The following is a 13898-nucleotide window of genomic DNA, read 5'->3' as shown; positions in this document are numbered from 1 at the left end:
GGAGGGAGTTCAGAATTTCTACTGCGGGGCAGCACGTCCTTGTCTGTACAGAATCACACCCAGCAGGGGCTCAAAGCAGCCCCCCAGAGGACCCTGTGGATATATGGGCTCAGGGTGCCTGCCCTTTGGGAACGTGCGCGTCTGTGGCAGTGAGTGCCGGCGCCGAGCTCTGATGCACTTTGAGGGGCCCTGGTGCTGAAGTTACACAGCTGGGGTGTCGGCGGGCAGTTATTCAGTCAGAGAAAATTCAGAATTTCTACAGCGGGGCAGCGCGCCTTTGTCTGTACAGAATCACACCAGCGGGGGCTCCCAAGGGCTCCCAGTCGCTGCCTATGGAGTGGTGTGCCCTGGATACCTGTGCTGCTGGGAACGCGCGAAAGAAAGAAAGAAAGTGGTGTCCGGAGTTCTGCCGCTGGGGAGGGGGAAGAGGCACTTACTGCTGCGGGAACGGTGCACCTTTGGAGGTGGAGGTCCCAGGGTCCGCGGGTCTGTAGCTGGGGTAGCAGGATTGTGGCTGGAGTGGCTGCTGGGTCGTGGGCAGTTCCATGGCCTGTCTGGTTGGTGGTGCTGATGAGTTCCTAGAAAAAGCCGCTGTCCCCTTCAAGATGGCGTGGGCTCCGTGCCCGAGTCCTGCAGTCCAGGGAGTGCCCACAGCGGTAGTAGTCTCTCCTTGTCCAAGAGAGCCTGGTCTGCCAGCCTCTGCTGTTCCTGTGAGATTTAACTGTCCCTCACTCACTCACACACACACCACACACATCCACACACTCGCCTTTCATACCCTCACTCACTCACTTCCTCTCCCTCACCTCTGTCCTGCCAGCCGCCATCTTTTTCTGAAACCAAAACTTTTTAACATAAGTTTTGCCCCATGCAGAATTTGGAAATATAATGCCGTATTTGGGACATACTTATATTAAAAGTACTCATTATGTATCTGAAATTCAAATTTAACTAGGTATTCCCCAAAATGGGACTTTACATACTTTAACAAGTCATAGCTCAATTTTGAAAATGAAATGTATTTTAATAAACACTGCCTTTATAACTATTCAAAATGTGTGTATACATTTTTTGGGATACTATATATGTGTGTGTGTGTGTGTGTGAGTATATATATATATATATATATATATATATATATATATATATATATATGTAAAGAAGATAGAAAATAATATTTTGTCTTCTAAGAAGGATTTTGTTCCTCTTAAAAACAAAAGAAGATAACATACGAAAATTTTCTATAAGTATAAAGTAATATAACATGAAAAATCTTTTAAAATAAGTCAATTCAACACCTTCCCTTCCATTGGTTTCCAAATCATTAATATTAATGCTATCTTTTAGCTTACTTAGGAATGAGCATAAAGCACATTTTCATTTCCAAGTATATAGGGGAAAGGGAGTCCCATTAATTAAAACAAGTAAAGAAATATTACCCCTAGATTAAGACTATAATTTGACCAAAATAATACCTTGAATGCATTTGACATTTACTGCTAAATAGTTTTAAAGGTAATTCTGATTTTGTGAAGTAATGTTTAGAAATATGTGCAAAATTTTTTCTCATTGGCTCTGTAGATTACCACTGTCTATTCATAATGCAGTATGAGCAACATAAAGAATTTTCAGTTGTCTAATAGTCATATTAAAAAAGTAAAAAACAGGTGAAATTAATTTTAATGACATCTTATATAATCCTGTATATCCAAAACACTTTAATTTCAGCATATAATCAGTATTTTTAAATTATAGAGATATTTACTTTTAATTTGTTTTTGTACTATAGCATGCCACCATTTGGACAAGCAACATTTTAAGTGCCCTATAGCTGCATGTGGCTAGTGGCTGTCTCATTGGACAGTGTAGCCATTTACTTGCTCTCACACTCATTGGTAGTATATTTGTCAGGTATGAGAGAAGACATAGGTCCAGACATCCCAACATTTATCTGTTTGGTGGCACTTATCTGTTTGGGGTATGTGATATTGATATCTTTTCCAGATTCAAATATCTTAATTTTGGATCCAATTTCAGTTTAGTATCTATAATAATAAAAGCGTAATATGCTAATTAGACCGGATGTCCTTCCAGACATCCTTCCTTCCAGACAATGCTGCAGCAGGCTGGGGCCAAGGCAGAGGTGGCAGAGGCCCCTGACAGCGGCGGCGGGCGGGGCCCAGGGCCAAGACCCTTGCACGAATTTCGTGCATCAGGCCTCTAGTATATTCTATATATGTTTAGCGTCTACTATGTATCAGTGTTGGAATAAACATATTTACTGTATGGATTAAAATACTTGTTATTTACTAAAATGATGTATTTTAGGTACTATATTGAGGTTAAAAGGGGGGATCCTGAGAATGGCATTCCTGGACACCACAGGCTGCTTAGTGCCACCTGCCTATGAATCCTGGAGAGAACACAACGTTCCTGAAGAAAAAGATGAAAAGGAGAAATTGAAAAAAAAGCGGCCAGTCTCTGTATCCCCTTCCTCCTCTCAGGAAATTAGTGAAAACCAGTATGCAGTGATATGTTCTGAAAAGCAAGCAAAAGTAATCGCACTGCCAACTCAGAACTGTGCTTATAAGCAAAACATTACAGAGACCTCGTTTGTTCTTCGGGGAGATATTGTGGCATTGAGTAACAGTATCTGCCTTGCCTGCTTCTGTGCCAATGGACATATTATGACTTTTAGGTAAGAGTTAGGTTATTTTTTAAACACATCGTATTTCCTCTCTCTAAACAGCGTTACAGAATGATAGTCAGTTTGAAAGAAATTATTTTATTTATTTACAGTCTTATAAACTGATAATTTAATTCCATTCAGTTAATAGTGATCAAGTATATGAAGAAGACAAATTAGTTTTATCTCCCACTCAAGTGCAATAAATCATAAGGTTTATAGGGTCCCTGCCACTTTTCCCTTCTATAATACTTTGTTTAAAACTAAAATCTACCTTGTTTATTATTAACAAGTTTTTAATTTTTTTCTCAAGTTTGCCAAGTTTAAGGCCTCTATTGGATGTGTATTACTTGCCCCTTACCAATATGCGGATAGCCAGAACGTTCTGCTTCACCAACAATGGACAAGCATTATATCTTGTTTCACCTACAGAAATCCAGAGACTCACTTACAGCCAAGAGACCTGTGAAAATCTTCAAGTAAGTAACACAAATATTACTATAGTTTCTTCCAGGGTGAAATATTCTCTAAGGGCCTTTATAATATACCTTACACTTACAGGAATGTACATATGAGCCTGTGTGGGAACATCCAAAGCCTTTATCAAGACTTTCAGAGCACATGTGATCAAGTGTCTTCATCAGGCTCTTGTTATAAGAGGGACTTCATCTCATTGAGCCATATTTTTTTTTCTGCTGTGATGGCAAAGATATATATGAAATGTTACATATGTTTTATATCTACTCTCTACATAGGATAAATATCTATTATACATATGCACCAAAAAAAGTTCTTTTTAAGTAGGTATTGCTAATGTGAAAATAATTCTGTTTTAGGGCAAATTGTGTCATCCCTTCTCTGTAGTTGCAAGAATGTGAAAAATAAGGTTTGATAGTTTTCCTCTGAATATTTTTGCTGATCTATATGGTATCCCCCCAAAAATGTATACACACTTTGAATAATTATAAAGTCAGTGTTTATTAAAATACATGTCATTTTCAAAATGTAATAGAAGCCAGCTGTTAAAGTCTGTATACATTTTTTGGGACACCCTGTATTTGTGAGAGACTACAAACAAATTCTTTAAATATAAAACCATGTCTTTTTCAATTATTTAAGTTCCTGTGTGCTTGCTTATATATTAGAAATGATTATTTTAGCTTCACCATATAAAATAAAATTGCTCTTGAAATATTGAGCTACAATATTAATTGATATTTGGTATTTAGGAAAAAATTATCCTGAAAGTTTTTGCAATTAATTAGCCCTATTTTACTTGTTAGTAAATTGGAATTTGTAGCTTATTTTTAGATCATGAGCTTTAGAGTCAAGAAAACTGAATATAAGTCCCAGCCTTGCTAATTACTGAATTATGTGACCTTAGACAAGTAACTTACTGGCTCTGAGCTTCATCATCTTTAAAATTAGGATAAAAATAATATCTATCTGCACAGCAAAAGAAACTGCCAACAAAACAAAAAGACAACCAACCAAATGGGAGATGATATGTACAAACAACAGCTCCTACAAAGGGTTAATATCCAAACTAAAGAACTCATACAACTCAACACCAAACAATCCAATTAAAAAATGTGCAGAGGATCTGAGCGGACACTTCTCCCAAAAAGAAATACAAATGTTCAACAGATATACATATAAAAAAATGCTCAACTTCACTAGCTATTAGGGAAATGCAAATCAAAACTACAATGAGATACCACCTCACACCTGTTAGAATGGCTATTATCAACAAGACAAGTAATAAGTGTTGGAGAGGTTGTGAAGAAAAGGAAACTCTTGTTCACTGCTTGTGGGAATGTAAACTGGTATAGCCACTGTGGAAAACAGTTTGGTGGTTCCTCAAAAAATTAGGATTAGAGTTACCATATGACCCATCAATCCCTCTTCTAGGTATTTACCCGAAAAACTTAAAAACACTTATTCACAAAGATGTATACACCCCTAAATTCATTGCAGCATTATCCAAGGTGGCTAAGACATGGACACAACCAAAGTGTCCTTTGATAGGCAATTGGATAAAGAAGATGTGGTGCATATATACTATGGAATAGTACTCAATCATAAGGAAAGATTAAATCCTTCCACTTGCCACAGTATGGATCGACCTTGATAATATTATGCTAAGTGAAATAAGTCAGTTGAAAAAGCTAAATACCATATGATTTTACACAGAAAGAAACTCTAAAAAAATAAACACTTTAGCTCCAGCTGTAATCATGTAATTCCACAGTCCAGCAGGACTGGTACTGGGAACCAGTGTGTTTGTGTTTTTTCTCTTCATTGCAATCCCACAGTCTCACTGTACTTTTATTTTGCTTCTGGAGCTTTTCAAAGCTGCATTGTAAATATTGTTGCTACTACCCTTCTCTTACAGACACTCCTCTTCCTCTCTGTGTTATCTACAAAGTTAGTAACATGTTAGTAACATTTCTTGTCTCCAGCCTTTGCCATTTCTGTGCTCAGAAGAACATTGATAGTAATTCCAACAACTGACAATATAGGAAGCTTTCCCATCTCCCAGCCATATTTCTGAAATTCTGTGTGTGGGGGCATAATTCTCTTCCTAGCATATGTTTATAAAAAATAAGTTGGTGTATCTTTCTGAATTACTTATTTTCTGACTGCTGGAGGGTAGTAATTCCAAAACTGCATTTCATCATCGTTACACTAGGCTTTTAACTTGTTAGTCTTTTCTTTTTTCTAATGGAAGAGAAACTAAGTATTCAGTTACCAATTCCTAACTATAAAAGTTATGTGAAAATTTTGTCAAAAGCTTGGAATCTTCTAGTTTAAGCAGGAATATTATCTTTGCTTGAAATATAAGTAAAGTAAACTAGCCAAAATAGCAAGTCAGTCTTAGTCAATTTTGTTTTAATAACTTACTGTTTGACTAAGTTGGTATGTATTGGGTCTGATATTTGAAATGTGCTCTTGTTTTTAAATCTCAGCAGATAATGTTACACGATTAAGTTAAAGAGATTACAGTGATAGTTTCGTGAAATGTAGTTTAGTTTCCCTGAAACTTTAACAATTACAATTTGTTTGGATTTTAAAGGAAATGTTGGGTGAACTCTTCACTCCTGTAGAAACACCTGAAGCACCAAACAGGGGATTCTTTAAAGGCTTATTTGGAGGTGGTGCACAGTCTCTTGATAGAGAAGAACTATGTAAGTTGATTTATTTAATTTGGGTAATATACCTTAAAGCATAAACATTCAAGCCATATAAAATTTTTTACATGTATATATTCACCTTTTTCATCTTTGTCACAACAATTAACATATTCATGTTTTAGCAGTATACATGAAATTATTTTCTGTTGCTCTAACCAAAACCAGGAACTATTTTACTCAGGGAACCAAAATCAGAATAGCTTCTGGTAGCTAAAATGAGTATTCACAACTTGATATGAATAATTTAGAAAGTATTCTTATTAAATGTGATCTTCATTATTATTTTAATTCTCTAATTGACTTTAATTGATTACCTTAATTTTGAAAAAGTTTTAACTTAAAACATTTATTATCTTAGAAAATCTCCAGAACTATTCTTCTTACACTAGAAGGTTATTTAAAATAGCAAGATCTGGTTCATTTACTGCCTTCCACATAATTGGGAACAAATTAGAAATTGGTCCTTGAATGAACTAATGAATCAATGAATTTTTTATCATATCTTTCAAGTAGTAGGAACAATTATCTATCCTCGGATTTCATTTCTTTTATTCTCTTTTTTTTCCTAAAATATTTTAGAATTTTGCTTTTGTGTTTAATTAGAAAGTCTGTAAGATTAGATACCAGTAAATAGCAGTGCAGTGCAATTTTACATTTAAAAACTTATCAGATGAGTGAGGATTAGTCCATTTTAAATTCATTTTTTAAAAAAAGAGGAAGACTATACTTCAAGTCATTTAGGATTGCTAATCTACCTAATAAAAGAGTAACATGCTAATTGACTGTACCTTCACGACGCCCACCAGCCAGTCAGGAGTGAGTATGCAAATTGACCCGACAAAGATGGAGGGTTAATTTGCATGCACGAGCGCCAAGCGTCATGGCGACGACGCAGGTGTTCCGCACCACCCCAGCCACTCCAGCGTTCCGCACCACCCCAGCCACTCCAGGCCTCTGGGAAGTGAAAAAAATAAATGGAAAGATACATTATGTTTATATAGTAGAAGATCCACTATATATATATATATATATATATATATATATATATATATACACACACACACACACACACACACACACACACACACACACACATATGCACACTTCCCCCCCTCCCAAATAAAATTTTGTAAATTATGCTAAATTTTACATGGGAATTCAAAGGGTCTCACTACTTCTATTTAACATTATACTAGAGACTTTAACCAGAACATTAGGCAAGAAAAAGAAATAAAAGGTATGAAGACTTGAGTAGAAGAAGTAAAACTATCCCTATTCACAAATGACACGTTCTTGCATATAGAAAATCGTCAGGAATACACGCACAAAAAAATTATACTTAATACACAAGTTTAGCAAGATTGCAGGATACAGATCAACATAATAAATTGCATTTGTATATGCTAGCAGTGAACAAACCAAAAACTAAATTAAGAAGACAATTTTTAATAGCATCAAAAGATAAAATACTTAGGAATAATTTAGCAAAAGAACTATAAAACAGACCTGGCCACTATGGCTCAGTTGGTTGGGCATAGTCTCATGCACTGAAAAATTGCCGGTTTGATTCCCAGTCAGGGCATATGCCGGGGTTGCAGGCTCAATCCCCAGTAGGGGGCGTGCAGGAGACAGCCGATCAGTGATTCTCATCATTGATGTTTCTATCTCTCTCTACCTCTTCCTTACTCTCTGAAGTCAATAATATATGTGTGTGTGTGTGTGTGTGTATACATTTTATATATATATAAAATAAAATAACAAAGTTGTACCCCAACCTCATACCATACACAAAAATTAACTCAAAATGGATTAAAGACCTCAATGTAAAGAGTTAAAACTATAAAACTCTTAGAAGAAAACATAAGTATAAATCTTTGTAACCTTAGATTAGGTGATGGTTTCTCAGATACAACACCTTAATCATAGCAACTGAAGAAAAAATAGATAAATTGGATTTCATCAAAATTAAAAGCCTAAGAACACTATCAAGAAAGTAAAAAAAACCCCACAGAATGTGATAAAATATTTGCAAATCATATATCTGATATATGTGATAAGAATCTGCTATATAGAATATATAAGAAACTCTTACAACTCAATAAAAAGACAAATATATAGCTTATTTTTAAGTGTACAAAGCGTTTGAATAGATATTTTTCTAAAGAAAATATAGAGATGGCCAATATACACATGAAAAGATGCTGAACTTCATTTGTCATTAGGGAAATGCAAATCAAAGCCACAATGAACTGCCACTTCACACTTACTAGGGTAGCTATAATCAAAAAGACATACAATAATGAATATTCTTAAGAATGCAGAAAAGTTGAAACCCTCATACATTGCCAGTGAAAATGTAAAATGCTATAAACTCTGAAAAATTCTGGTAGTTCCTCAAAAAGTTAAAGTTATCATGTGACCCAAAATTACGCTCCTAGATATAATATACCCAAGAGAATTGAAAACACATGTTCACACACAATCTTGTGGGAATGTTTATATCAGCATTATTTATAATAGCTGAAAACTATTCAAAATGCCCATCAGCTGATGAGTCGATAACCAAAATGTCATTAGTTCATACATTGGAATATTATTCCATCATTAGAGGCCCGATGCACGAAGATTCGTGCAAGGATGGGCCTTCCTTACCTTGGCTGTCGGCACCACCTTTGCTCCAGCCCGGTGCCGCCTTTCTGCCTTCCCACTCTGCCCAGAGGCCCCGAGTGGCTGGGGCGGTGCGAAACGCCTGCATCGTCGCCCCCAGCCGCTTGGCGCCTGTGAATGCAGATTAACCCGCCATCTTTGTTGGGGTAATTTGCATACTCCTGATTGGCTGGTGTGCATTGCGAAGGTATGGTCAATTTGCACATTTTGCTTTTATTAGTGTAGATTTAAAAGGATAAAGTACTGATACATACCATAGCATGTTTGAACCTTGACAACATTTTTTTTAGTGAAAGAAGCCAGACCTAAAAGACTACATATTGTATGAATTCGTTGATATGAAGTATTCAGAATATGAAAATAAATAGAGAATTGATTACCAAGGGCTGAGAAGAGAGGAAAATGGAAATTGGTTGCTGATAAAGTTGGGGTGGGTTTTTTTTTTTTTTTGTTTTTTGTTTTTTGTAGTGATGAAAATGCTCAAGAATAGATAGATATTGATGATGGTTGCAAAGCCTTTTGAATTAACTAAAAGGAACAGTTTTTATGGTATGTGAATTATATTGCTAAAGAAAGAAATGTGTGCTGAGGGAATAGGGACTATGACATCAGATTTTAACAGAAGTTAAGACTTGCAGTAATCTAGGTAGGTAGGGGCTGGCTAATGAAGGGAAACGAAGCAATGAATGCCTGAGATCTTTTGAAGGGAAAATTTGATCTGTTTGGTAAGTGACAATATAAATGGAGAGGAAGAAAGGGATGTAATATATCTATAACTTTTGGAGCCTAAAATAGAATACTGAATAAATTCTTTATTTTTCTTTACTTCTAAGCCCTTAAGTATATATAGTATTTTAAGCATGGAGTAAATAAACTAAATCCGTATATTTAAAACTATGTATTTGAATTTAGATATCTTTAAATTAATTTATGTTCAGTTTTTTTCACACTTAAGAGTAATTTTTACTGTTATATAAATTGGTGTCAGCATACCCATTATTCATTTCAACAAAAAAATTACCAGTCCCTTCTTTGCACAAGTCCTGTTATGTATAGAGTAAAATATTTAAATGTACATTTGTTTTTTGCATGTTTCAAAAAATATCTAAAAATTAAAACCATCATAATAAAAGAAAGACATCTATTAATTATGAAGAGAAATATATAAATACTAGAAGCCCGGTGCATGAAATTCATGCACTTGCGGGGGGGGGGGGAGGGTCCCTCTGCCCATCCTGTGCCCTCTAGCAGTCCAGGAGCCCTCTGGGGATGTCCAACTGCCTCGGAGGTGAGAGAGGCTCCTGCCACATCCGCTGCGCTCACCTGCCGTGAGCCTGGCTCAGGGCTTCTGGCTGAGCGGCTCTCCCCCTGTAGAAGCACACTGACCACCAGGGGGCAGCTCCTGCATTGAGCGTCTGCCCCCTGGTGGTCAGTGCGTGTCATAGCGGCCCGTCATTCCGCTGTTTGGTCAATTCGCATATTAGCCTTTTATTATATAGGATTTCCATTATATTGTCATTCAATCTAAAAAATTGTTTTAGTGCTATCAGGTAGTAGGACTTTTTAAAAAAAATTTTTTTTAATATGTTTTTATTGATTTCAGAGAGGAAGGGAGAGAGAGAGAGATCAAAACATCAGTGATGAGAGAGAATTATTGATAGGCTGCCTCCTGCACGCCCCCTACTAGGGACCAAGCCCGCAACTTGGGCATGTGCCCCTGACCGAAATCGAACAGGACCCTTCAGTCCACAGGCTGATGCTCTATCCACTGAGCCAAACTGCTAGGGTTAGGATTTTATATTAGTAAAATTTTCATTTTTTTAGTTACTCTTTTGTTTACCAATTTGTTCAGTTGGAGAATCGTCCTCAGGAAAGGCTTCAAGAAGTCTTGCACAACATATCCCTGGTCCTGGTGGCATTGAAGGTGTGAAAGGAGCAGCATCTGGAGTCGTTGGTGAATTAGCACGAGCCAGGTTGGCACTGGATGAAAGAGGGCAGAAACTGGGTGACTTGGAAGAAAGAACCACAGCTATGTTGTCCAGTGCAGATTCATTTTCTAAACATGCTCATGAGGTACGTCCAGCAAATATTTAAACAAACAAACAAACAAAAACACCTCAGTAAAACAAGTATGAAAATTACTTTTTATAGCTATTTTATATCTGCACATGAGTTTTTGCATATCCTCTGTACAATGGGAAATTCCTGATTTTTGCCACCAGAGGGAACTATTACAAGAATATGTCTCAGTAGCTTTTGGTCTTTTACTGCAGTTTATAAATCTGAGGGACCTGTAGACCTTTTCTCTGCAACCGTTTCTTAGGGAATGCAGTAACACAGCTAACTTTCCTAAATGCCTCAGATTCTACTACCAATTTCTCCGAGAGAAGGAAATAATTTTCCTCTCTAGATTCTTTAGGTAGATCTAAATGACTAGTATTGGCAAGCACTTTTATTCAATAGACAATACTAAATCTGTCTGTAGACCAATTCAGACAGAGAAGTAGTAAGATGCATTTTTGCAGCGAATTCATCTTGAAGAGCTAGGACATCATTGTGGAGCTTAGAAAGGGAATCGATAAAGTACGCTTCCCAGCTGGTCCTCTTACAAATAGGCTTTATTGGCCAGCATAGTATACTTTAAAAACTGAATATAGGCTTTTAGGTTCAATACACTATTTTCATTTTGACATACAAGTCTGCCATTCCTTGATGCTTTACACTGGGTTACTTCACGCATTCACTTCCTCACCTATACCTTGAGGACATTTTGAGTTTGTTGTCTGAAAAATCCATATTAAGGTTTTATGTTTGAATACCCAATCTGCCAGCAAGAGATCTGTAAATTTTCAATCAAAAGTCATCTCTTTTTTTCTCAAGAATGCTGTCACCTAGAATGCATAGAAGAGGTAAATTGACCTGGAAAAGATTTGTTCAGGGCTTCAAAGAGAATCAGAAGTGCTTTGTCAGTCCTTGTACTAGGCCAACACACCTCAGATATAGTCTAGCAGCCTTTGATCTAGGGCAAGAATTTTCTTGACATAACTGTGCACCTGACTGTGATCTCTAAAGCATATAACACTTCAGAATATATTTCAGAATATATCTACAGCCAATTTCAGAATATATCTACACTAAATATTTAGCAAAGAGCTCAAGCTGGTAGCTTTTCCTCCTGCCAAATATTCTTGAGTCATATTTTAGAGTCTAAGGAAGAAAATACATTGAGGTGGCTAAGATCATAGGTTCCTGAATCAGACTATGTGGGCTCAAACCCAGTTTCACCATTGTATTGTTCTGGGTAATCCCTTTAAGCTTCAGTTTCTTCATTTATAAAATGGGAGAATAATAATGCCTGATGCCTAAAGTTATTTTGAGAACCAGATGAAATCATATAAGAAAAGTGTATCATGCAGTGCTAGCTCAGGAAATTTTAGATGGCAGTAATGGTAGAATTTTGAACCTTTTGTTCCCAGGTTTGTTTGTTTTTAATATATTTTTATTGATTTCAGAGAGGAAGGGAGAGGGAGAGAGAGCTAAAAATATCAGTGATGAGAGAGAATCATTGATCAGCCGCCTCTTGTGTGCCCCACACTGGGGATAAAGTGTGCAACTCGGGCATGTGCCCTGATCAGGAATCAAACCATGACCTCCTAGTTCATAGTTCAACGCTCAACCACTGAGCTACGCCAGCCAGGCCATTCCCAGGTTAAGCAATATTTCTAGTTAAAATCAGAGAACTGAAAATTAACTTACTTGTATTAGCTTAGGTCACCAAAGAGAGCACTGAGCCAAAATTTTATTATGTCATGTGTCTAAGAAATGTGAGGGTATTCTAGTCTGGTTCTTAATAGTTATGGACTTTTTTTTCTAAGTGAAACAGTTCTTATCGCTTTCATTATAAGTTAATTTGAAGTAAATACTAGTGACACTAGAGAATGTTTCAGAATGGTAAGTTTTGGAAAAATATAGTAATCAGTTATAGCTTACAAATTTTGTTGTTTTGACATTTTTTAAACATGTTTTTCATGTTTTCTCCCATTTAGATGATGTTGAAATACAAAGATAAGAAGTGGTACCAGTTCTGACCACCAGAAATCCAACTAAGTTCAACTTCAGCCAAAAGGAAAAAGAATTTTCCTTTTTCATTTCATTGATTTTACTTTAGGAAAGTTAACATTAAAGGATGTTCATCACTGGATACTGTTCTTTCCTAGCACAATTATGCACTGTTTTACCTCAGTCATGTGGCTTTACTGAGGAGTGTCCACATGCTCAGTGTGGAGTGTATGGTCTGTGCCAACTGTGAGATGACCGTTTGGGAACTAAGCAGGTCGCACATTACAAAGGAAGAAACCAAGAGGGATGTTGAGGAGCCGTGGCAGGGACTATTCCTGGATCATTCCTGTGTTAAACTGTCATATGCCAAAAGATTTGTGCTGTTGCATCTGCCATCAGTGTTTGACCTCTGAGGGAGAGGCAGTAAGTTAAAGCTCTGAAGCAGAAATGGTTATGTTTGGTCTCATTGACTGAATTATAAACAGCTGTCTTGGACTTTCCCTCCCTTAAACTGACTGGTCCTCAGTATCATTAGTGAGAAAGAAACAAACTGTGTGTTACCAAATCTTTACACAGATAAGCTGAATGGCGGGCTTTAAATAATAAAGACATACACATGGTTGACTTGTGTATGGGCCACTCTTGGATTCTTGTCATTGTATACTTGTGTTTAGTCCATATTTTGTCAAAAACAAAACAAGGTGATACATCACTTTTCATTGAAAAGAAAAGTGTAGAGCATGACTGAACTGCTCATCATCCTGGGAGTTTCCATGTAGTGGCTATGCAGTGTGGAAAGTGAGAAAAACCTCCATTGTGGTGAGGAGAATACTTCAGTGTCCTTTGTCCTCATTCTCATTAATTCAGCTAAAGGTGGATTTGTCCAAAAGAGTTACTGGTTAAATTTGTAAAAACGTTGAAATTGGCTAAGTTTTTAATTTTGCTTGAATTTTTATAAAATGTTTAACCAAATGTACCTTTGCATTATTTAATTAAAATTGCTTAAAAAATGTTTCATTATTTCAATAAAGTGCTCAGCTCCCTTTTTTAAATGTCCCTGATTTGCTAATAGTTCCAGTACACTCAGGTGATGAGCCAATTAAATCTTAGTGCACATGCTGTCGCATGGAAAACTACAAGCATCTGTTGTCAATAATTATCTGTAAGAGTCTAGTCTGATGATGTATGAAATATTTTCTGTAGACGTATACTATACATCTGTACATGTCCTTTCAAGGTTTTAAAAAGCCCAAGGAAAGGAAAATATGTGCATTTTTGTAACTAAATTATAT

General features: G+C 36.5%; 1 protein-coding gene across 14 annotated transcripts in view; it reads left to right on the top strand.

Annotated features, from left to right (window-relative positions):
* The window catches only part of STXBP5 (syntaxin binding protein 5), a 151039-nt gene extending 137421 nt beyond the window's left edge, over window positions 1-13618 (top strand). For 6 of the 14 annotated variants that reach the window (XM_008160785.3, XM_054722510.1, XM_054722508.1 and 3 more), the window contains 5 exons: window positions 2329-2698; window positions 3000-3165; window positions 5763-5874; window positions 10400-10620; window positions 12594-13618. In XM_008160785.3, the coding sequence (XP_008159007.1) occupies window positions 2329-2698; window positions 3000-3165; window positions 5763-5874; window positions 10400-10620; window positions 12594-12635 (911 nt within the window). In that variant the 3' untranslated portion in view covers window positions 12636-13618. Of the gene's footprint in view, window positions 1-2328; window positions 2699-2999; window positions 3166-5762; window positions 5875-10399; window positions 10621-12593 lie in introns of those variants that run through there. The other 8 variants (XM_054722511.1, XM_054722515.1, XM_054722513.1 and 5 more) reach the window with 8 other exon arrangements.
* The last annotated feature ends 280 nt before the right edge of the window (window positions 13619-13898 follow it).

The sequence above is a fragment of the Eptesicus fuscus genome, chromosome 10 (assembly GCF_027574615.1).
Source record: "Eptesicus fuscus isolate TK198812 chromosome 10, DD_ASM_mEF_20220401, whole genome shotgun sequence".
NCBI lineage: Eukaryota > Metazoa > Chordata > Mammalia > Chiroptera > Vespertilionidae > Eptesicus > Eptesicus fuscus.
The sequence above is the reverse complement of the archived record's forward strand: the minus strand, read 5'-3'. Positions and strand labels throughout refer to the sequence as shown.